Source organism: Eschrichtius robustus, chromosome 5 (genome assembly GCF_028021215.1).
Source record: "Eschrichtius robustus isolate mEscRob2 chromosome 5, mEscRob2.pri, whole genome shotgun sequence".
NCBI lineage: Eukaryota > Metazoa > Chordata > Mammalia > Artiodactyla > Eschrichtiidae > Eschrichtius > Eschrichtius robustus.
This window is the reverse complement of record NC_090828.1, coordinates 60,238,905-60,264,149: the sequence shown is the minus strand read 5'-3', so window position 1 is coordinate 60,264,149 and position 25,245 is coordinate 60,238,905. Positions and strand designations below refer to the sequence as shown.

Sequence of the window (25,245 nt, the reverse complement as noted above, 5' to 3'; positions counted from 1 at the left end):
CACCGGTATCTCTGTTTCTGTCAATGACACCATCATTCTTCTAGTCACCCAGGTCTGAAATCTTGGCATCATCTTTCTTCTTTTCCACATCTCGTGGATCACCAATTCCTGTGGCCTCTTCCTGAAACATGTCTCTGAAGTTCATTTCTTCTTTCCTAATTCTATTTTGTACACGCCAACTCAAATCCTCACAATTGCATAACCAGGTGGTAACAATATGCTGCTTCCCAGTTTTGCCCTAGCAACCCATTCTACAACCACCCTGGACTGCTCTCTCTCGAAATCACCATTAAAAAACAAAACCACAAACACCTACTTCACCCCTTTGATTCTAACTTTCCACAGTTCCCCAGTGTCCATAGATGATAAGATTCAAAATCAATGAGCCCTGGATCATGCCTCCCATACTTTTAGAACCTCGTCTCCCGTTTCCTCCACAGAACCGTCCTCCCCACTGACCATAACTTCTCTCCCCAGTACTGATTGCCACCTTTTGCTCACACCTGGAGCGGATTCTCGTCTCATCTGAACTCGGCTTTGCTAAAGTCATCAACCAGGGCAGCAGACCATGACCCCTCCTCAAAATTCCGTAGGTATCTACTGATGGTTCCACTGAGGCAGCCTTCAGCCCTACCTCCCCCGAAATATCTGTACACGTCGGTCGGTCCCCTTCCCAAGCAGATAATTAATATCTGTCCGGCACGAAGGAGCCTCCCGTGTCTTTGTATCCCAGCGCCTTTTTCATAGTAAATGTTTGTTGATAAGGATGAGTTGAGGGAATACGTGGTGTTAACTTGTTAAAAAGATGGGAAGGCACAAAGGGAGGCAGAGGCACACCCCTTCTCCCCGCGCCCCCGCGGTATGGGGTGCGGTCTGAGGGGTGCGGCGGTCTGGGAGGGGCCCAGGGCGCGGGGCGCAAGGTGCCCTCGGGGTGCAGCCTGGGAGCCCGAGCGCCCGCCCCCGCCTCGCTGTCTGGCGCCTCTGCGCTGCGGCCGGGCCGGCGGGCGTGTGGGGCGCAGACAGCGAGGCCCGGCCGTTCCGCGCTCGGAGGTAGGTGGTGCTGTTGCCGTGACTGTCTTCCTCATTGGCGCGGGCGGAGAGGCGGAATGTTCAACTCCTGACTCGGGCGGAAAGCGTGGGAGCCGCGCCGGCCGCAGTCCTCTCGAACCCCGGCCGCCGCCCCTGCCCTCCCCGCACGCGGGGCCTCGGCGCCCCCGGCTGCTGCTCGCGCCCGGCCCGGGAGCCAGGTAAGGGGCCAGGCCGGAGGCTGCGGGGGTGAGGGTGCGGAGCAGGCCCGCCGCGATCGCGACTCGTCCTGGCGTCGCGGGCCGAGGCCCTGCCGGGGTCAGGGCCTCCACGGAGCACCCCTGTCCGACCCGGAGCTGGCGTCCCCGGTTCCCGCGCCCTTGCACGGCCGGAAGCGGCTCGGGAAGTTCGCACGGGTCCCAGGCAGAAGTTGGCGCCGGGAAGAGCGGGGCGCAGCCGGAGAGACTCCGGTGGTCTCGGCCCCGGCGGGCGGCGCCTCCCGGCCGCCGCTCCCCTCCCCGGACGTGGAGCGCCGGCCTCGCCGGGGGTGACCCGGGCGTCTCTCGGGAGGCGAGGCGCGAATCTCCCAGATCAGCGCAGGGTGCAGGCCGCTTCCTGGCAGAGGTGCTTGCGTGCGAAGAGAGGCCACTAACTTCTGCTTTCCTGCTGGCCGGCCCGGGAGCTCGCCTCCCGCCGAGAGCGGCGGCGCCTGCACTGCCCCGGGCAGCGTGGAGCTCGTGCCTTCCGCGGGCGTCGGGGTGGCCGCTTTGCCGACCCGGTGGCGTCCCCGGGTTCCTGGGCTCGGGGTCCTGCACCAGGCCGGAGGTGAAGGCTGAGGCGGCCGCCACGCCTCGCTTGCTCCTGACGGCTTGCAGACAAACTTTAATCCAAAACTGGCCGGAGGACATTGAATTTCCTACAAAATGGGGCAATCGTTAGATTGTTGAAAATGTATGTTTCTGATGCGCCTCTGGGTCTTGGATAAGCAGTGTTTATGGGGAAACTTAATTACTACTTTTGTTAGTTTCTTTAATAATGAAAGCAACACCATTTAGTGTCCTATTCCAGTGATATTACAATAAACAGCTTCTTATGTATGATAGTGTATTAGAATGGACTTACAGAATTAATTCTATGATTTTTGAGCTACAGTGGTTGTTAAAGTATATTCATATTTTAACCTTAAAGCTGCTTTAGGAGAACCTTCTTGCTTTCCTGACCTCCGTTGAAGTGAACAGCTAAGATTCAGTGGAACCAAACCTACAGACACATTTAGACAAAAAATAAACAAGCAATCCAAGACAGTTAGTGTCTTCTTTGTAGTAGGCCCATCTCCACAATGAAATTTCATGTCGTTTTTTGATTTTCAAAAAATATGGGATGGCTGCATTTTAATTATAGTTTTAGTCATTTGTGGAGCCTTTGTTTTACGTTCCTGCTACAATAGTGAGAGATTTGGGAGATTGTAAATGAATGCGAATTTAGTTTGTTTGGAAAGAGAGAATGAAGATAAAGAAACATGGTCTTTTAGAGCAATGTGTACTGTTTATTTCAATCTTTCAGAATTTAATTTTTATTATAACTTTTTTGAGATTATTGTGGGAAGTTTTTTAAACTGGAAAATATTGTTTATATCAAAAATTCTAGTGGTAATAATTCCAGAGTAAATGACCATAATGGCAAGGACATTTTGTTCTTGTCTAGGAAAGCAAATAGATGATTGATCTCTTTTTCTTATTCTTTTAGGGAACACATAAGGACAAATTAAAAAGAGAGAGAGAAATATCCAAATATTAAGCACTGAGGATTTGGATCTAAAAATGGATGGTCAAAGATCTTGGGAACTCAGGGACCTTCTTGCCAAATAAGGAAACTTGGCAGGCTAAGCTGTGTATTTTAAGTTAGCACACGAGTGAGTGTTATTGGCAGTATATTGGCTGAGTGCCTATCTGGAATGAGCGGTGAAACTGATAGGGCTACAAAATTATAAACAGGAGTTAACAGGGGCATGGAGTGAATAATCTAGTAATCAGAGAAAACACTGGAGAAATTACAGTGATGTTTCATGAAAAGGGGTCAGACATGGAGTGAAACTGTTAGTGTGGAGTGAAAGAGAAAAGTGGACAGTTGATTTTAGAAATTGATGGATTCAGAGAAAAGAAAGGAGAGAATCAATGATTTTTTTTTTTAAACCAGAAAAGGATGTTTGTGGTGATATAGGCCTTCTTGGAATAAGATAGCCTTATATCTGTATCCAGAGATGCTGGAAATAAAAATCAATTTGGATCATTTGTTTTCCATTTTATTCTACCCAAGACAGATTGACAGGGAGGGTGTCTTGTCTATCTACATGTAATAGGAACAGCTAAGGCACCTTTTGGCCTTACTGCAGGGAAGATTTAGGCTACTTCTTTTGTGGCTGTTAACCTTGCCCCACTACACACAAATAAGCAGACTTCCAGCTGTGACCAGAAAACTGTACCTGTTAAGGAAAGAGAGCTAAAAATGCTAGAGCTTAGATTGGTTTGACTGATACCTGGGTGCTTTTGTGTCAGACCCTCCTACAGACAGCTGAACCATCGATTATGCCCTAATAGCAGTTAAGTAATCCCAACACAGTAGAAGATTCTGTGAGAACAAAGCAGCCACGCATTTGACACCCTAACCCCAGCATCACATTAAAGCCTCACATTGAACTTTAGGTGGATGGTAAGCAATCTAGTAATTAACTGTAATAAGAAAAGTGTTTGTTTAAAGAAAAAAAAGGCAAATTAGGAGGAGGCAGAATGATATAGTGGAAAAAAGACATGATATGGTGGAAAAAATGATATGACTTTGAAGTCAGACCTGAATTTGAATCTCAGTTGTGTCACTTTAAGTTAGGTAGTTGGCTTGGGCAACTTTTACACCGTTGATCCTCAGTTTCCTCACATGCAAACTGAGGACAGTAATCCCTGCTTCATGAGCAGAAGGGTATGAGACAGCACATGGAAATGCTTGAGCCAGTGCCAGGAACTTTAGCCACCATCACTGAGTGGTAGAGAAGGGGTTTTCCACACTCTCAAGTTATACACAGAGAAAGCTACCTGTCTCACTTGTTCCCAGCTAAGGCTTGCCCTTGGTAGCCTGCCCTGTTCCCAAATCATACTTACGTGTGTATGTAGGGCTAGGAGGTTTTCATAGCTATTCTCCTGCTTTGCACATAAGGATTTCTAAAGCAGCTCTGTGGGTACCTCTGTGTTTATACACAGCTTTGTAATATTCTTGGGGGGAGAATCTGAAAATTAGTGCATTTATATTTGAAGAATTTGGGAGCTGTAGGAATGGTGGAAGATTATGACCTTGAAGACCAACATTGGAACCATTCTTACAGCTGATTTTGAGCACAGATTGCCTTCAGGGACCAACATTCTTCTTTGTGGACTCATCTCTGGACTTCCATAGAGGAAAACCAAAAAGAGACGGCAAGGATCACTGCCTAAAGGTCATGGAGTAAATCTTTGCTTATTAAACTTTTCTACCAAAAGTGGGGAAGAATGTATTTCTTCAGGGATCTGTAGGTATAGCCATAAATACCCCCAGTGTAAGCAAGCACTTTTTTTTTTTTTTTTAAATAAATTCATTTAGTTTATTTAAATTTGGCTGCGTTGGGTCTTCGTTGCTGCACGCGGGCTTTCTCTAGTTGCGGCGAGCGGGGGCTACTCTTCGTCGCGGTGCACGGGCTTCTCATTGCGGTGGCTTCTCTTGTTGTGGAGCACGGGCTCTAGGCAGGCGGGCTTCAGTAGTTGTGGCACGTGGGCTCAGTAGTTGTGGCTCGCAGGCTCTAGAGCACAGGCTCAGTAGCTGTGGCGCACAGGCTTAATTGCTCTGCGGCATGTGGTACCTTCCCGGACCAGGGCTTGAACCCGTGTCCCCTGCATTGGCAGGCGGATTCCTAACCACTGCACCACCAGGGAAGCCCAGCAAGCACTTTTTTTTCAAATCTTGCATTTAATCTTAAAAATTCATGTGACTTTGGCATTGTCTTCTGTACTGTTTGACTTTATTGAACAAACCAATACAAACAGACATTAGCAAGTTTATTCCTCCAAATCTTAAAAGTAAAATCTTAAAGTAAAATCGCTGATGTAAGACGTGTGTTTATTCGTGCATCTTCTGCTCAGAACTGGGTACTCCACCTGTGGGATTACCCACATTTGGGGAGCATGGTCCCGGTTCTGGTAAATCGTACTGCACCATTCTGCTTCATAGGCCAGCCCTCCACACGGGGTAATGCAATTCCATTATGCTGAGAAAAGAATAGGGGTAGATCATCATCCAAAGAGTTTTTTTTTTTTCCTGTGGTCATACTGTGGCTTTTGAGGTAAGCAGAGCTCTTTGCTTTGGAAGTCGAGAGGAGGGGGGAGGATAGTTGTAGGATAGAAGTCTGAAATATGGCTCTCACCTTCTCAGCCAGTTTGGGAGGAGAAATTTAGGAGGATGCCCAGTCATCTCCATTATTCCCATTGCTGATATTGATCACTGTGTTCCTCCACAAGGGAGGGGGCTCTCAGTGTCAGGTTCATGACTGTATCGCTAGGAAGGGAAGGGAGAGGTCAGTTAGTCATGGTGTACTCATAGGGTTGGAGTGGATCTTTGTGAAACTAGTCGTTCTGCCCTCCTAGTCTCCTGCCCACACTCCCGTTGAACACTGTCAGTGATGGAGGACTCACTACTAAACAGGGTAGCATATTTCCTTGTTAGGCAGCTCTGATAACCCAAAATTCTTTCTGTAACTTTTGTCCACAGATAGCGTTGCCTCTGGCTCAGTGATACATACTACTGAGTCTTCCTTTGGTCTTATCTAGTTTTAATGACCCCATTTTTTTTTTTTTTCATGTTACGTCAAGGTTACCAGTTTTTAACTCTCATATTTCCCTTTCTCAGGGAACCTTCATTCTAGGTTTGTCCAAAATTGTACTGTTTGTTAGCAGCCAGGAAGGTGAGATACTTCTGTTTGACAGAAAACTGTTCTAGAGTAGAAATAAGAGCTGAGTAGCAGCAGGATCTAGGGATGGGTGGGCCTGCTGACTGAATAAGCCGTGTTTACTCACCAGGCTTTCTCCCCTACCCTCACCCGTATCCCCAAACACCAGTGTATTCCTCTTCCAGCCAGCCCATAGAAACGTGCCCTCTCCATGCTCCTTTGCTTTAGTCAGACTCTGGCCCCGTTCTCCTTCCTCATGCCTCCAATCATTCAACGCTAGAAGCTTCTAATCATTCAACACGAGAAGCCCCTGCAGTGACCCATGTCCTGGATTGTACCTACTTCGAGTTTCCTAGTTGGGCTTCTGTTTGAGCACAGACACATTTACACACGGCATTTCTGTGGCATAAGTGCCCCTGCCCCCTACATTCCTGTTCCTCCTGTATTTTGCTTCTAGTAACAACATTTCTGGCAAGAAAAGTATGTCATGGAAGTCTCTTTTCATTAACTGAAGTATTAAAGTACAAATAATATCTCATTTAACTAGTTCATTTTAATTTTAACCTGTGCTTTAACTATGGAGTTCTATGTTATTTATGTGATAAAGGAGAGAGGGGGAAAAAAAAAGTGAAACAATAGCTTTTCTGTTTTTTTAGACTCTTAAAGTTGGCTTCTCTCAGATATCCATGACTGAAGATCCTCTTCACTGAGCCCAGCAACCTGTTCTAGACAAGATAGTCTGCTTTCTGGTAGCAGCCTTGGAGGAAGGAAGGACATAGCTACAGTAGACACAATACTAGTTAGTTCTATTCATACCTAGTCTCTAGCTAGTCTTAACAGATCTTATCTATCATAGCAGAACAGCAATCCTGCTCAGGAACAGAATCTCTGAATCTTTGACCTTGGTGTTATAAACAAATACATCAAACCAGAGCTTTCCCCAGTTTTTTGAAGATAAGACTTGCAGAAAAAAAAAAAAAAATTGCAGACCTGCAATCCAAGTGGTATTGTTTTTATATACATGGTGTAAAAGCACATTTTTATTAGTTTATTTACTAATCTGTGTTAAGGAGGCTGAAATAATACTAGCATAAATAAATATTAGGGCAGTGAGCTTGGCAAAGGAATTTCCTGAGGGGGGTTTTTTGGGTTTTTTTGGTCATATTCAGGTCATGACAAAACAAATGAATTTTTTTTTTCTATATTGCATCAGAAAATAGACTTTTAACTTTTGTGAAGAGAGGAAGAAGAGTAGTGTAAATTAGGGGTAGAAAAGGATCTGAGTTGAGAAATAATAGGCCCGTATAAACCTAAAAGATAGAAAAATCCAGAAAAAGTCCAAAGTTCTTTTCTAATAAAGCTAATCCTTTTATAAGTAGATCTAATTTTTTTAAATTAAGATTTGCAAGTATCTTGAGTCTATTTGATATGCAGTAGATAAGATCTGAAAGAAGATAATGGCCACCACAGAAATGTATACTCTAAGACCCTTCCAAAGTGAGGGCTATAATTGACTAAATAGGTCCCAGAAACTCTAGTATCTAAAAAGTGCCAAAAAATAAAAGTATTGTCTGTTAATAACTTAAATATTCTCCTTATGAAAAAAATGTTTGAAAGAAAATTATATTACTAAGAAGATAGATCTTGCAAAAATGGCCAAAACCAACAGCAGCAACTAGAGGAGTGAGGAAAAAAAAATAAAACGTACACAAAGAAGCTCACAAAATAGGGATTTAAGGATCAACAATACATTATTTATAGTTGTTCTGCAAAACTAATGAAGATATAATATAAAACAATTCTGAAAACAGGGAGAGGAGAACTATTGAGGAAAGCATACCTAACTACAAAGGCTAAAAAAATAGATGGTTAAATATGATATCAAGATTTCTTAAAATAATTAAAGAACTATAGTTTCCATTTATTGAGTATTATATACTGGGTGCTGGGGCACTGTACAAGGCCTTTCACAGCATCTCCCACTTCTCAACAACTACACAGAATGGGTGTTACTGCCAGTGAGAAAGCTGAGGCCGGAGAGGCTCAGTGCCCTGCCCAAGGCCTGGCAGCTAGTCAGTTCAGACTTGCTACTAGAGCTATCTAACTGGGGTCTTTCCCCTGGATCATGCTGTGTCTGTGTTGAAATATCTGTTACTTGGAAGTGAGACTTAAATCAAAGAAGTCAAATAATACTGTTCAAACTTGATAGCTTTTGGACTATCAATTTTGAGACACATGGTAACAGAATGAATATTTCATTTATTGGGTCTGGAAATGCCATGGTCTGAGAAAAGTGATTGATTCAAGGTTACTGAGAGGTAGAGGCAGAGTTCTAACTCACATCTATCTAATTCTAAATTTGTGGGGTTTTTTTTTTCTTTTTTTAAAATCCAGGGCAAAAGTCCATTTTTTTGGACTGGAAGGCTGAAAACTTTAAAAAGTAAAATAATACCCCTATAAGGTTTTCTTCCTCCCTATAGCTCCACTTTTGATAATTACCTGATAGTACTATATATGCTTTCAGCAATTAATAGTTTAAAAATATTTTAAAATTTTAATGTAAGGAAATTTTTTTTTTTTGGCCACACCCTGTGGCTTGCAGGATGTTAGTTCTCCGACCAGGGATTGAACCCAGGGCCCGGGCAGTGAAAGTGCAGAGTCCTAACCACTGGATGGCCGGGCAGTTTCCTAAGGAAATCTTTAAAAATTAAAAAAAAAAAATTAGTCTTACTACTTAAGTACTCAAATGATTGGATTCAACCACTGAGTTAGTGATTTTCAATATTTTCAGAGTTCTGACACCCTCTTACACATTTTTGTGATATCCCTGTTCTAACTTACCCTTCAGTGCTCTGTGATAGATACTTATTAAAATTTAAAACAGCGTTGAGAGTTTATGAAACCAAAGTTAGGATGCTACAAAATTAGGACTGGGAATTATTGCATGGAGAAAAATTGCCTTTCTTGTGTAAAAGCAGTTGTTTTAACATGGTGGGATGAAAACATCATTTGATTGGGTATACTATGTAAATACATTTATATAGATGACTCTTATTAAATTCTAGTCAATTCATTGGAGAATACATCTGAAAAATTAGAACATAATTTCATCAGGTAGCAGTCTTCCCCAAGATGCTCTAAGTATGATTAATCAGCAACTCAGTTTATCCATTCTTCTGGTCATAAGTTGATCCTCTTAGAATAATGATTTTAAAGGAGAGAAAGCTCAAAGGGAAAAGTAAATATATGCGGTCAGACAGTCACATAGATGACAATGGGAATCTCAGTCAGGTTTTTCAGCTATGTCCATGATGCTTTGCTAAGCTCACTGGAGTTAAAACCTGTATTCATACACCCCAGAATTGTTAGTCTCTTCGGTAATCAGATGGGACCTAATTTTTTATGGTCTCAGTAAAACACTCAAGTAATTATATAGTTTCGTTCATACATAGCCAGTTTCCAAGAGGCAGGATGTATCACAAAATGAGTAACAGTGATTCTGGGAAGAGCTGACTGGTTACCTCATCTCAGGGTGAAGATCCTGGAGAACTATGCTTCTCAGAGGTCAGCCTCCCTCTGGCACCACTGGGTCAGTTTCAAATGGCACTGATCCTGCCTCGGTTCATCCACATTCCCTGGACTTGCTCTGCACCAGAGGGTTCAGACTTATTCATATTGATCTCATCCTGGTTCAGATCTGTTTGTTCTGGAAGGATTTCTTCCCTCCTCCTCCTCCTCCTCTCCCCCTCCTCCAGACTCAGATACACCTAATCCTGAAGAGCCCAGATATACTCTTCTCAGTCTCCCAAGAAGGCTAGGCAGCTGTTTCCAAATCAGGATTTGCTTCAGAATCCTCTGGGGGGGGGGCACTTATAAAAACTATAGTTCTCAGATTTTACTTAATCTGATTGGAATCTTTCCAGCTGCAAAAGGCATAACAGGAATAGCCAGAAATTATTTATTCGTTTATTTATTCATTCATTCATTCAATACATACTTTTTAATGGAAAAGGTGTGATGCACCTAGCTGCGTCGTAGGTGCTGAAGTTCCAGATGTAAATAGAAATGTGTCTTGCCCTTAAAGAATGTGTAGTCTGGTGGGAAGTAAGTGGGAATGATGAACGGGTAAAGAGAGGGGCTGTGGTACCGAAGGAGAATTAACTCTGCTCGTGAGGCCCAGAGGAGGTGGTCAGGGACATCACTGGGCAGGGAAAGGCATTCTAAGCAGAGACACTAGCCCGTGCAGAGGTGTGGAGATGTGAAAGCGTGTACTGGGAACTGCAAATCGGTCCTCCTGTGTGTCTGGGGAGGGAAGAGACAAGAAGTAAAAGTGGCTATAAGTGGTGAAGGAAGATCACAAGGAAATTTTCTGGAATTAAAAGACATGAGTCACAGACGGAGAGTATACTGAGTATCCCACCAGTGAATGAAAAAGACTCACCTCTAAGCATATCCTATTAATTTCAGGATTCCAGGGATGACTACAAGGTCCTAAAAGCTTTCAAAAAGGAAAAAATAATGTAAAAAGAATTAATAACCAGAGTAGCTTCAGGCTGCTCTACAGACACATTAGAAACTAAATGAGTATGAGGTAATATTGTACTTTTGAAATTATAAGGAGATTATTTCCTATCTGTAATTCCATACTACCAATCAAGACATTTTAAGACATACAGATTCTCCCAAAAAATTGCATCCTGGGCACTCTGTTCAGGTAGCTAATGGGAGATGGTGCACTGTCAAAGTAGGGGAATAAACCAAGAAAGAGAAGCCAGGAGATCCAAGGACAGGAGTTCCCACAGACGAAAAGGGGAAGGAAATGCTGAGGAGGATGGGGAGGGGAAGTCCCAGTCAAGTCTGGCCTAGAGCAACTATTCCAGCTAGACTGACTGAAGTTGAAGGGTATAGCAGGAATGTCTCCAAGAGAAAATAGAACACCGCCCCACCTCCTGCCAAATTACCGGATGTTTTTACTTTATTGAGAGGAGTTTTGCAGTTCTTGGGAGAGTTTGATGAGGTGAATACGTTTTAGGTGTATAAAAAGCTAAGCAGGGACTTCCCTGGTGGCACAGTGGTTGGGAATCCGCTTGCCAATGCAGGAGACACGGGTTCGAGCCCTGGTCCGGGAAGATCCCACATGCTGCAGAGCAACTAAGCCTGTGTGCCAAACTACTGAGCCTGTGCTCTGGAGCCCGTGAGCCACAACTACTGAGCCTGTATGGCACAACTACTGAAGCCCGCGTGCCTAGAGCCCGTGCTCCGCAACAAGAGAAGCCACCGCAATGAGAAGCCCACGCACCACAACGAAGAGTGGCCCCCACTCACCGCAACTAGAGAAAGCCCCCGCGCAGCAACAAAGACCCAACGCAGCCAAAAATAAATATAAAAAAATAATAAATAAATTAAAAAAAAAAAAAAAAGCTAAGCGAACAACGAAAACAAAAGCAGAACAACTAGTAACTCTGGGAGAAAGAAAAAATTATCCAAGAAAGGAAAATTCATTGAGTCCTGCTTAGCACTCTTGGGAATAATGTTTACTTTGTCAGACTACTGTAAACAGTGAATATTGACTTAACCAAACGTTACAGTAGAGTTGGATGCTGGGAGGATTGGGCAAGTGTGACATATTTGTATGTAAGGAGGTAAAGGATGGGATATGAGAACTAAATCCTTATCTTCCACAGGGAGAAGTTAATAGGTAATAACTAAAATGGGACAATCAGGAATTAGCAATATAAAGACATTTTTAGAAATATAGATATAAAAATATCATATGAAATATAAACATCAGAATAAAATCCTAAGCGAGTTGAAATTAGTTCCCTCTGAAGAGAGAATTGGGTGTGGGGAGGGGGGCGGGAAGGAGAGTTCTATTTTTTTGATAAAAATAAAAGTGAATAATAAAAATATAGTGTCTATAATACTTAACACTGAGGAACTCTTGCAAGTGGTGTTTTGCATTTTGTTGAACAAACTTTTTTTCATCTTTATTTTTAATTTTTAATGACATTTTATTTTTTTATTAATTTTTATTGGAGTATAGTTGCTTTACAGTGTTGTGTTAGTTTCTACTGTACAGCAAAGTGAATCAGCTATATGTATACATATATCCCCTCTTTTTTGGATTTCCTTCCCATTTAGGTCACCACAGAGCACTAAGTAGAGTTCCCTGTTTAGTTATCTATTTTATACATAATATCAATAGTGTATATATGTCAGTCCCAATCTCCAAATTCCTCCTACCCCACCTTCCCCCTTGGTATCCATACATTTGTTCTCTATGTTTTTTGAACAAACTTTTTGGGGATGAGAACAAATTTGCATGTTCTGTGTACCTACCTTTGGCACATTCTTAAATTTTATCTTTTTTTTTTTTTTTTTGCCTTCTTTTCTGTAATTAGCTAAATATGAATTGAAGCAAAAGTGAGTAAGGTAAGTTGTTGACTCAGATAGGTACAGACTGTATCTGGATACAATGTTTATTTATGTAGACTCTAAACTATCTTTTAAACTGCAAAGGATAAACAATCCTCTCTCTTGCCTTCTTCCCAAAGTAGAGCTGAGTTTGGCTTCTCTTAAGAAATCAGCATTCTTCAGTGACCTGATGTTCCTAAAATGGGATGGCTAGTCAGCTGCACGTTAAGGTCTCTGAGCTGACTGTGTACATCACTCTGCAAAGCTGCAAGTTGTTTAAGAAGAAATTTTGTCAATCTATATAGGTGCAAACTGCCTCCCTCCACCCTTTTCTTTGGAAAATAATCAAACTCCACAGAAAAATGGAAAGAGTAGTAAAACGCCCATATAACTTTCACGTAGATTCACTAGTTCTTAACATTTTGCTGCATTTGCTTCCTCCCTTTCTATACCCATTCACTTTTTTTGGAGGGTGAGGGGGAATTGAACCATTTTAAATTAAATTGGAGATATCATACTTTAATACATCACCCAGTATATCTTTCAAGAGCAAGGACATCCTTCTACAAAACCAAAATACCATTATTTGCCATGGATAAAATAATATTATCTAATATATAGTTAATATTCAAATTTCCCTAAAATCTTAATAACTTCTGTAGTTTTGGGGGGGGGATCCAGAATCTAGTCAGTGATTATGCATTGCATTTAGTCATCATATTTAAGTCCTCTGTGTGCTGTAAGTTTCTCTGCTTTTTTTTTTTTTAATGTTTCATGACATTGACAATTATGAGGAGCCCAGGGGAGTTGTTTTGTAGAATGCCCTGTACATACGGATTCGTCTTTTTGCTCCCTCATTATAAGATTCTGATTTATAGTTTGGGAAGAATATGTATACAAACTTTTTTATCCATCTGCTTTTCATGCAGGTTCAAAATTTTAGACCTTCGTTTTCTTGTTTGTGTGTTTTTGTTTTGTTTTTCCTGCTAATCTATGGTTTGGTATAGGGTGTGAAGAATGACCCCTTACCTGGAGAATAGTAAAACTGCTTAGACTGCAGGAAACATCACTGTAATAATCTCTGGGAGAGGTAATCAGTTCCTCTGGAAACAAGCATAATATTTTTTTAAAAACATTCTTGGCAGAGTTCTCTGGATGACTTAATATATTTTGTAATCAAGGGCAAATTTTCTGCTCTTTAATTAAGTTCTGTTCCAGGATACAACCCAGGGAGCCACTTCTGCAAAACACTTGGCCAGCTCTTCTCTCATCCCGAAGCTGACCGCTTGCTTTTGGAATCCCAACACTGAATGCGCGTTCAGTTTGCAGCATCTGGGCCCTCCTGTGCCAGCATGCTCAGATGCTTAGGTTATGTATATTTTGTGTGAAGTGAGTACAACACGGGGAGATGGCGTGCCTCAGATGCCAGAAGAGCTGTGCAAGCCTGCTGCTGAGGGCACGCTTCCCGTTTGTTGGGGCTTTGGGGTAGGAGACGTGGTGACACAGTAGCCTTTAGGCAGAGCTGGTTGGGATGTGCAGGAAGTGGTGCTGCAGGCTTTGTCGGTGGGGGGGGTGGGAATCTGAGCCATTTCTCTGCGGACAGCTGTGTTTCAGAGTCTGGACAAGTTGCTGTTGAATTTTGCATGGGCTGCCAGGGTAAGTGTTTTCATGTTGATTTGCTTATACTCTTGTTTTCCTTCCTCCTAAGTCATCAGGCCCTTTCTGGAAGTGCTGCAGGACTTGGTATACGTTAGCTAAAGTGGAATACAGAGGTTTCATTCTAATATGTTTCTAATCCACCTTTCTTTTCCTTTCCCTCTATAGATTTTGTGGAAGTATAATACTTTGTCATTATGAGATGTCGTCTCTCGGTACCTCCTTTGTGCAAATTAAATTTGATGACTTGCAGTTTTTCGAAAACTGCGGTGGAGGAAGTTTTGGGAGTGTCTATCGAGCCAAATGGATATCACAGGACAAGGAGGTGGCTGTAAAGAAGCTACTCAAGATAGAGAAAGAGGTAAGGTCTTTTCCTGCTATCAGAAGTGGTCGCGATAGCGCTTATGCAAGCTTTTCAACCTAGAGTCAGAGGTCACAGGCCACCAGGGACCTAGCAGAGCCTTTGGGGTTGATCCATGAGGCCGTTTCCCAGTTTCCATTCTGGGAACTCCATAAATAGCAATCAATGCCACGTGTGCTGTAGGGTTGACTTTTACTAGGGGTCATCTGAACTGAGGATTTCTTTCCATGGCGTGAAAGACCGAATGTTCTCTGAGCTCTCTCCAGGGGAGGTGAGCTTTCAGGCCTTCCCAGGCTTCAGGCTTTTCCCTGGGTCAGCCAAGAGGGGTCAGTAAAGAGTAGTGTGTAAAGTTTTCGTCCCCTTTCCATTTTCTGTCCATTAATTTGTGGTCCTCAGGAGTTGTCTTTTGAAAAACAAAAAGCATTATTTTTCTACTGAAATATAAGCAATACCAGCTTCTTGCATTTCACCTCTACTTGAAGCCCAAAGTGGTGGACTTTGTTTAATAAAGATGCTAGACAGAGAGCTGGCCTAGTTGTAAAATGGGAAAAGGTCTTAACTTTCAGAGTCTGGGATTTGTGCTGGTCCTAGTCAAGCCAAAAACTTATACACAGGCCCTTTATCTTTCTTAGGAAAGTGACACATCATCCCCACATTCAGTTTGGTACCTAAACTCCACAATAAAGCTAGTTGTGGAGCTGACCTGCAGGGGCTCAGGGCATTGATAACTTTTAATAGTTACCCTCTGGAGTTTGCTTTGGTCATTTCTATTTATGTCCTGTTTTGGCTTATTATTGTTCTTTTCAATATCTTTTTGAAGTGAACTTTTCCATAAATATCTTTTCATCTCCCTGAATGATTTCATTTTTTTCATTAACCGCTGCCAGTGAACCATAGCAATTGATTGGAGACGGAAACCCAAATGGAAAGCACTATGTGGCATTTCATCCCAGCACTGCTGTGTGACTGTGTGATCACCATCTGTGTTTCCGATTGTTGAAGCCAAGTCAGAAGGACTAAGATATCTCTGCCTTGGTGTATCTGTAGGTTGTGGAAAGCATTAAGAAGTGATAGCTTTTAAAGCCAATGTGTGCCCCAAACCGAAGGGCACTATGTAGAAGAAGTTTCCTTCCCCTCATTTCTTGATCAACGAATTTTTTAAATAGTAGCCAAATAATAATAATAATAGTAGCCATTTCTTACTCTGGACTTGAATAATAATAATAATAGTAGCCATTTCTTACTCTGGACTTGAACCTAGCTTTTTTTATCTAGTGAACTCTTAAGCCCTTTACAGGCAAGCATTATTGTACCCATTCCGTAGGTTGGGAAATAGAGCTTTGAGAAACATGTTAAGCTGCCCCAATAGGGGCAGGTGAAATCCAGATCAGACCCCCTGTTCTCCAGTTTTTAACTCTGAAGCCTCTAGTTGACCAGCTAAGAACAGAAAATAAACCAGTTCCATCAAATTTATATTCAAAGAAGTGTATAAGTATGCTAATATTTTTAAGCATCATGCAACTTCAGTACAATGAACATGTTCTTGTGTGATTGTTGGATGTGAGAAAGACTTTATGAGACATGAAATAGATTTTGACAGGAAGACAATAATTGCAACCCATTCACTCCACCCCCAGCCATACCCAATATCTTTTTTTACTGTCTTTGACAAAGCCAGGAAAATGACATACGAAAGCACAGGGGTGAAAGCAGGAACTGGAAACTGCCAAATCCTGCTCTTGTGTAGATATTTAACCTGAGTATCATTCAGAATTGGAGTTGATTACAGTAAACTGCAGGAGCATACCTCATAAACTTCTAAGTAGGAAAAACAGAAACTCAGTTTCAGCTTTGGGGCTTGATTTAATCAGTGACTGTCAGTGATAAAGAGACACGGTAAGTTATTGCAAAGCATCCCCACACTTACTGACTTAACATGCGTTTAAGATGTAAATAATTTTGGCTAGGGGTTGGCAGTTATTGGAAAGGAAATATGCATTTCTTATGTAAATGTTTGTTATACTTTATGAACTATGTATTGCCTTGGTGGCTAGATGTTTTCCCAGTGAAAAGATAAAGGTAATAAGCTCTGGATTTTTTCCAATTTATAGATTCAGTCCTGTGTCACTTGGTCATTTTTGCCAATGAAGTTTAGAAGTGATGGAACATTTACTAATATGTTTGTAGCTCGCTCATGGAACTCTTTAAGAATGACCTAATATCTGATTAAATATATGTTTTGTGAAAGGTGGAGAAAATATATTCAAAACTCTAACTTTGCTTATGTGAGAGTATAGAGGAATGCTGTTTATTTTTGCTTCATTTGTAGACCTCTAGTTTAGTGAGCATATGTTACTTTTCTGATTTAGAAAAATGGCATTTACTTAAAATCTTGGTAGTTCTTTAAAACTTAATTTTTTTAATATCCATTTGTTTTATTTTTTAGATTCCACATATAAGTGATAGCAACAGTATTTGATTTCTCTGACTTATTTCACTAAGCATAATACCCTCTAGGACCATCCATGTTGTTGCAAATGGCAAAATTTTCATTCTTTTTTATGGCTGAGTAGTATTCCATTGTGTACATATACCACATCTTCTTTATCCATTCATCTTTTGATGGACACTTAGGTTGCTTCCATATCTTGTAAAACTTCATTTTTAAAAATCTTTTACACCTAGTGAAAAACTACAAGGAGAGTACCATGAACTCTAACATATCCTTCCCCTAGAATCACAACTAATTAACATTTTGCAACATTTGCTTTCTCTTTATATATTATTGATTTATACATATTCATACATATTTTTTACTGAACATGAGAGTAAATTGCAGATGCTATGTTCCTTTATCCCTAAATACTTCAGCTTCTCCCGAGAACACAACTGTAATACAACTATCAAAACTTTTACCTATTATACGAGTCTATTTTCAGATTTTGCCAATTGTCCCAGTAATGGCTTTTTATGGCATTTTTTTCCCCAACCCAGGTTCCAGTCCAGGATCACATACTTCAGGGGGGTCCCCAACCTCCGAGATCTAATGCCTGATGGTCTGAGGTGGAGCTGATATAATAATAATAGAAATAAAGTACACAATAAATGTAGTGCGTTTGAATCATCCCGAAACCACCCCCCACCAATCCCCCCCACCCCCAGTCTGTGGAAAAGTTGTCTTCCACGAAACTGGTCCCTGGTGCCAAAAAGGTTGGGGACCGCTGACATACTGCATTTAGTGATATATCTACTTAGTCTGTTTTAATCTGTAACAGTTTCTCTGCCTTTCTTTGTCTTTTACACTTTGACATTTTTGAAGTGTGCTGGAAAGTTTTGTAGAATGTCCCTCATTTGGACTTTATCTGATTTTCCCTCCCTCTTGCCTAGTTTAAAGTTATGTAGTTTTGGTAGGAATGTTATGTAGGACATGTGCCCCTGGCGTGTCTTAATGGAAGACCTGCGATGTCAGTTTGTCCCATTATAGGTGATATTAATTTTGAACCCTTGATTAAGAGGGACTCACTCAATACCTCCCCAGTAAAATACCTGTTTTCTCTTTGTAATTAATAATTAAGCTATTGGTAGATACTTTGAGGTTATGTAAACATCTTCCCTCAACAAACACTACACAATGTTTTTAGCATCCATTGGCGATTCTTGTTCGAATCAAATGTTATTATGACAGTTACTGTGTAGAAAGCAAAAGGTTCTAGCATAAATGAGAGTCTTTCTTCCTTGTTTCCTTACTTTTCACTTATTCATTCATTCATTCATTTATTTATTGCTTCATTGTAGACTTACGGATTCTTTTTCAAATTCAAAATGTTATAGTTCATTACTATCGTTATTCACTTTCATGCTTAAATTGTCCCCGATTTAGCAAGTAGGAGTCCTTAAATTTGGCTCCTATGTCTTTTTGATACTTCTTCATCATTTTTTTAGCCTTTTCATACTCCCTGGCACAAAAAGATGTTCCAGCCTCAGTTAGTTCCATTCCTGGAGTCAGGTATTTCTTCAGGAAGCCCTGATTCAGGGTACCTGATTTGGGAGTATGATATTTAGAAACCAAGATTTGGGTACTAGGTTTGCTTATCGTAGACTCTTTTAAAAAGAGCCTTTGTTCTTCTGGGAGAAAGAATGGTTATAGATAAATTTTATTTATGGGAGCATTTAATTAATATTTTAATATCATACATCTGGATAGCTATGATCTGTGATACACTCCTGTTAGAAATGTAAATTGATACATGTTTTGGAGAAGAGTTTAGCAAAATATATCAAAAATATTAAAATGTTTCCGTCCTTTGAGCCAGAAATTTTACTTCTAGGACTTTATCCTAAGGAAATAATCAGAGATATGCAGGAAGAAGGATATAATAGGTTGCTTATCTCAAATAAATAATGAAGAATTAGAAACAACTCAAGTGTCCTACAACAAATTATCTTTTAAATTAGGCTACATCTTACCACCCTCCCAAAAAAGTAAATGTGAAAGATGACGGTAGTGTTAATTAACTTGATCTTGGGAATCCTTTCACAATATACATACGTATATTGACATCATCATGTTGTATACTTTAAATATATTACAATTCTACTTGTCAATTATACGTCAATAAAGATGAAAAAAATTATGCTACATCTGTATAATGGGATTCCATTGCATTTGGAAGAATACTTAAAGAGCTAGGAAAATGCTCATAATATATTGCTAAGTGGTAAAAAAGTTACAAAATAAGGTATATAATATCATCCCAGGTGTCTGTGTGGTGTTTTTCTTTTTCTTATACTTTGCGTTTTTCATATTTTTCTATGATGATCTCATATTTCTTTTTTAAGAACATAACACTTTATTATGAAAATTTTCAAACATGAAGAAAAGTTGAAAGGGTAAAAATGAACATCTGTATGTCTGCCATCTAGGATCTGTTATTAACATAAATACTTGCTTTATCACATGTATGTCTATGTATTCTTCCATCCATCAATCCATTTTGATGCATTGCAAGATAAGCTGCAGGTGTCAGTAGTTTCCCCTTAAATATTTTAGCATGCATGTCATTACCAGAGTTCATTATGTGTTTGCAGTTCTGTTTTCTTTTAAGGTAAAATTTACATACAATGAAATACACATATCACTAAGTTTTGACAAATGTAAACACAGTGTAACCCATATATTTACAGGAAAAAAACTCAAAAAAATCATAGCTCTGGCAACCTTTGTCACTTTCTAAGGATGTTCAAGTGAATTAAGTTTTATAAACCTCTTTAGTATGTCACAAATCACAAATTTTTCAGTCTCAATATGTGCTTTCAAAATGTTTAATGTTTACTTCTACATTGCTTTCTCATAGCAGTGCTATGGGTTTTTCAGTGGTAATTTAGCTTGTTTTTGTTGGTTGCAGATTTACTTACAGAGCACTATTTATTTTTGTTACAAAAAAAATTTTCAACAGGAAAAAAATAATATGGTCTTAAGGGCATATACCGAAGGTAAGAAAAGAAGCCATTATTGTATCTTTTTGGTAAATTCCACATGAGCTGAGATCAAACCAAACTGCTTAGGCAGAAATTGAAGCAGGGGGTGGCGAGGGCAGAGGAAGACACTGTGGATCCCAGTGCCCTCTTTCCAACCACGTACCCAGAGGAGAGCAGTCCCCACACGAGTGGTTCATCAGCTTCACAGCATGAACCAGGCATGTCTGTACCTGGTACTTTTTTCTGTCGGAGAGATGGAAACCTGCAAGCATTTGTGTTAACTTGAAATCTGTTGATATTTAACTGAGAGTAGGAAACCGGATTGAAGTATGAGATATGAAGGAAACATGATTCCTTTTTATTTCCCCAAAAGAATGAAAAGGAAGCAGAATCCTCAAAAGGTGAAATATGAGGCCCTTTCTTCAATTGCCTTGACTTTTGCAAGGCCCCACTCCCTTTATTTAAAAAAATCTTTTTTCCTACCAAATTTAACTGTTGTAGAAATGTTGAAAGCCAGATAAATTCAAGTTTCAAAACTTTCCCACAGTATAAATATTTATAGGTAAAGAGAGAAGATCAAAATATCAAAACTGATCATAAGAACAGGAGCTCTCAGTAGCTTTGTATATAAAGGGAGAGATACCCGTGTGAGATAGAAAATACAATCTTGAAATTGACACAGAACTCAAAACTAAACATAAGACCTTTTATTATACAGACTTTATCAACATGACAGCAATTAGTGCTTCACTAGAAGACTAGTTAATGTTGTTGTCATTTTATTAACTCCTGGGAGACCCTTTTTCCTCTTCTTTGCAGTTCTGTAGCTGACTTTTTATTAAGGAATTATTGCCTTTGCTGTAACTGTAGGAATGTGAGTTATTATTTAAGATAACCCCATGCAGAGTTTTTCTGTCCGCAATCAGAATTTACCCATTCTGCAGTCTATTCTTTTAGGTCAGTGGTTCCCAATGTGTGGCCCCTGGACCAGTAGCATCAAGCGTCACTTGGAAATTTGTTAGAAATGCAAATTCTTGGGCCTCACCCCACCCCGACTGAGTCGGAAACTCTGGGGTGTGGGGCTTGGCAATCTGTGCTGCAACAGGCTTCCCAGGTGTTTCTGATGCTCACTGGAGCTTTAGGTTGAACCTAGCCAATCATGTCAAATACAGACGATCAGTATGTTAACTCCAGTTTGGAATTTCAGGTACTTGGTGAAACTGGTAGTAGAGAGATTGTTGTTGTTAGAGGCTTTCGAGACCCTTAAATTCACCGTGCTCAGGTGACCACCTGTGCGCAGGCCCTGCTTGGCAATGTCCTTGGGCATAACGAACTCAGGCAGATGCCCTGAGATTCCAAACCTTTTCCACTGGGGTTCTCACCTGACTTTCCGGCTTTGTCTTTCATTTTCTGACCTGAAACCACCTTCCCTTCTCCCCCTCTCCCCAGCCCGGTCCAGCTGTTCTTCCATCCTGCTTTCCCGTTTCTGTAACCTTGTCCACATTCTTTCCTTCACCTGTAATACCTTTGTCTTCTCTGCCTGAGCAGGTCCTACTCATTCTTCAGCTTTAATTTCTTCCTTCTCTGTGAAATGTTCTCAGATCACACAAGCATAATTTTTCTCTTTTTCTTTTGAATTTATACCAGTTAGCACCCATACAACTAATTTGACAGGTGATTAAAACTGCCTTGTGGCTCTAGAATTACTGTAAGGGGTAGCCACTTAACTTTTCATGTGAACATGCCACGTCTTCTCATCCGAAAAGTGGGGCTAATAACAGTACCTCCATCACAGGGTTGTCGAGAGGATTAGAGAACTTAACACGTATAAAACATCTAGAAGAGTGCTTGACACAGAGGAAGACTTGGGTGACTGTTAACTGTCAGTTATATCTTCACAGCCATGCTCTAAGGTCAGGATAGCAGATAAGTGTCATGTTTTGTGAAAACTTCAATTTGTTGGTTCCTAGAACCTCAGTTATATCTTCACAACCATGCTCTAAAGTCAGGATAGCAGATAAGTGTCATGTTTTGTGAAAACTTCAATTTGTTGGTTCCTAGAACCTCAGTTATATCTTCACAACCATGCTCTAAAGTCAGGATAGCAGATAAGTGTCATGTTTTGTGAAAACTTCAGTTTGTTGGTTCCTAGAACCTATGTTGAGAAGGGGCCAGAGGCCACACTTACAGTCTGCAGGAAAAATCCATGGCAAGGCTCAGCATGAATGCAGAAGGGCAAGCATGTATACGTAAGTGTATGCAGCATTCCTGGTGAGAACTCTGTGAGGGCAAGAACAGCCATTAGCCATTGCCTTTGTTGCTGATGCTGTCACCATCCCGGTCATCATCACTGTACCAAGTACAACTACCACTGTGAGCTGATCACTTGGTTAGGGGCTTTCCATCCTTGACCTCTTCCTCTTCACAGCTGTGTTACAAGATTATACTCTCCATTTGATGGATCAGAAATTAAGGCTCAGAGAGGTTAAGTAACCTGGCTAATATGAACAGCACCCTTCTTACCTGTCTCACAGCACCTAGCACTGTGCCTTGCTCAGAGACAAGTATTTGTTCTTGGGATCATGTCGCTATAGATGTCCCTCTCATTCTCATCCGGGAAAGATATCCTGTATGGATGTATCTACATTTTCTTCATTTACTCTCTTTGAGCTATGAAGAGGATAGAGCACATCTGTCTTTACTGTGTCAACTGTGTCACTGTACCACTTGCATTCAGCTACATAGTGGCTTCCCTGGTGGCGAAGTGGTTAAGAATCCACCTGCCAATGCAGGGGACACGGGTTCGAGCCATGGTCCGGGAAGATCCCACATGCCGTGGAGCAACTAAGCCCGTGCACCACAACTACTGAGCCTGTGTTCTAGAGCCCGCGAGCCATAACTGCTGAGCCTGCGTGCCACAACTACTGAAACCCGTGTGCCTAGAGCCCCTGCTCCGCAACAGAGAAGCCACTGCAATGAGAAACCCGCGCACCGCAACAAAGAGTAGCCCCCGCTCACCACAGCTAGAGAAAGCCCGCATGCAGCAGAGAAGACCCAACGCAGCCAAAAATAAATAAAATAATTTTAAAAAAATATACTACAGCTACATAGTACTCTTAGCTATTGGTTTGATTTTTATAAATTCCTTTGCTTTTGTACCTTTTTTAGACTGTCATGCCATTTCCACTTAAGGAATTTTAAGCATTTCACTATGCCATGCTTTGATTTTGACTACATACATAAATCATCACTTTGAATTAGAGAATAAGCAGTTTAAAATAATGAAATAATGAATCATTTTATTTGATCATTAATGTAGTCACCACTCCAAAGGTATATATATAAAACAGCTATCCATCACTCAGCTCTTTTCTATGAGACATTTCTGTTACTGGGAGCTTATAATCTAAGACACCCCAAAGTGAACTGCTATAAAGAGATAGAGAAAATTGGACAGGGACTTCCCTGGTGACGCAGTGGTTGAGAATCCGCCTGCCAGTGCAGGGGACACGGGTTTGATCCCTGGTCTAGGAAGATCCCACATGCCCATGCGCCACAACTACTGAGCCCCTGTGCCACAACTACTGAAGCCCGCGCGCCTAGAGCCCGTGCTTCACACCAAGAGAAGCCACTGCAATGAGAAGCCTGCACACTGCAACAAAGAGTAGCCACTGCTCGCCTCAACTAGAGAAAGCCCGCGTGCAACAACGGAAACCCAATGCAGCCAAAAATAAATAAATAAATAAACAAATAATTTAAAAAAGAAAATTGGACACATGTTGAACAAATATGTAAATTACACGAGTAAGCGTATACTACTGATATATCTGAAGGTAACACAAACCTTGTGGAGAGGTAACCTTACAATGAGGAAAAGCTGTAGGAATGGCTTCCCCTGGGACCAAGAGGAATTTAGAAAATTACCTGAATTATAAATAATTTTCTTATCATGTTATGTGAAATGCAGTTACATTAAGACAAACATCATTCTAGGATATTTTCAGAACACTTACGCGACTGTATAAGTGTTTTATTTTCAAGAAAAAGCCCCTATCCTTCTTATTTTTGCTTCTCAGTCATTTAAAAATTTTTTAATCCTTTCAAAACTTTGTTAGATTACATATTTACTTGCATGTGGAGGTTTTTTCAATTTGCCATATGTAACATTACATATTACAACAGTTATTTCAGCTTTTCATTAAAGTTATTATTGATCTCAGTATATTAGGCAATAAACATTTCAGTTAGTTAATAATTTTTTTCCAGCCATCCTGTAAATATTGTGCTGAAATCAAACCAATGAATGTATTCCAGTAAAGCTGTTATATCCTGACTAACTGGTATTATACAAAGCTAGGCTCTTGCTGCTAGAAGAAAAATAGTACGAAGCACGAATTGGATTTTTGAGAAACACAAAGCCTAATATAGAGAGAACAATTTAAAAACTGAAAAATTGGAGGAGAGGAAGAGCTACCTGAATTTCAGATAGTTTTAAAGTAGATATGATTAATTGTCAGTCTTCAGAATAGAATTATGTCACTTGGGTATTAAAAAGGTGTGTAGTTTTCTTCTCTGCTTTCTAGTGAAGACAGGAAGTCACTCTCATGAAAGTACTTAAGACAGAGACCATCTTATCAATTTTTTTTTCACTGATGCTTGATTCCTGCTCCTGGTTAGGACAACCAGTTTCTGTTTGAAGGCTGCCATTGATGACATGTGAGTTGCAGGCTGTTCAATTTTGCAACAGTTTAATTCTTAGAAAGTTCTTTATAATGTAACTTCCAGCCATGGATACTGGTCTCTTTTTCTGGGGCCATACAGAACAAATCTTACCCACTTCCTTCCATATGTCTGCTTCTTGAACACAAGATTTGTATCTGATTGATCTTTTTTTCTAAGCTCTGCATTGTACCCAACTCACCATAAGCAATCAATAAATGCGTAGGGAGTGAATAAAATAATAAACCTAGTAATCATATCTCAACTTTCTCTTCTTTTGTAAGATTTTCCAGAAAGGTTTTGCTCTTCCTGAATCTACAGAAAAGAACAGCCTGCATTCCTAGTCTACTTCATTCCTAGCCTTTTCTTCTCCATGTTTGGCTGATCTTTTGAGCTCTTAACAAATTAGTTTGTCTTTGAATGAAAGGTTCTGTTCTATGGCTGTTAGGCAGGATTTTCCTGGCCATGGTTCTTAACTGGTTTGTTTTTTTAACATGTTTCCAAGAAAGGAATCCAAGATGCTTTTTCTTAGCAGTGTTAATATCTGATGTTCATGATTCATGACCTGAGAAAAATTAAGGTGTCCTAAATGAAATGAGACCGTTGGAGTCTTAATGACTTAAAA

At 40.6% G+C, this 25,245-nt stretch overlaps 1 protein-coding gene across 6 annotated transcripts in view; it reads left to right on the top strand.

Moving 5' to 3' along the window:
* Positions 1-993: 993 nt before the first annotated feature.
* MAP3K20 (mitogen-activated protein kinase kinase kinase 20) overlaps positions 994-25,245 on the top strand; it is a 171,269-nt gene continuing 147,017 nt past the window's right edge. For 3 of the 6 annotated variants that reach the window (XM_068544907.1, XM_068544906.1, XM_068544910.1), the window contains exons 1-2: positions 1,166-1,247; positions 14,231-14,423. In XM_068544907.1, the coding sequence (XP_068401008.1) occupies positions 14,265-14,423 (159 nt within the window). In that variant the 5' untranslated portion in view covers positions 1,166-1,247; positions 14,231-14,264. The other 3 variants (XM_068544904.1, XM_068544909.1, XM_068544905.1) reach the window with 3 other exon arrangements.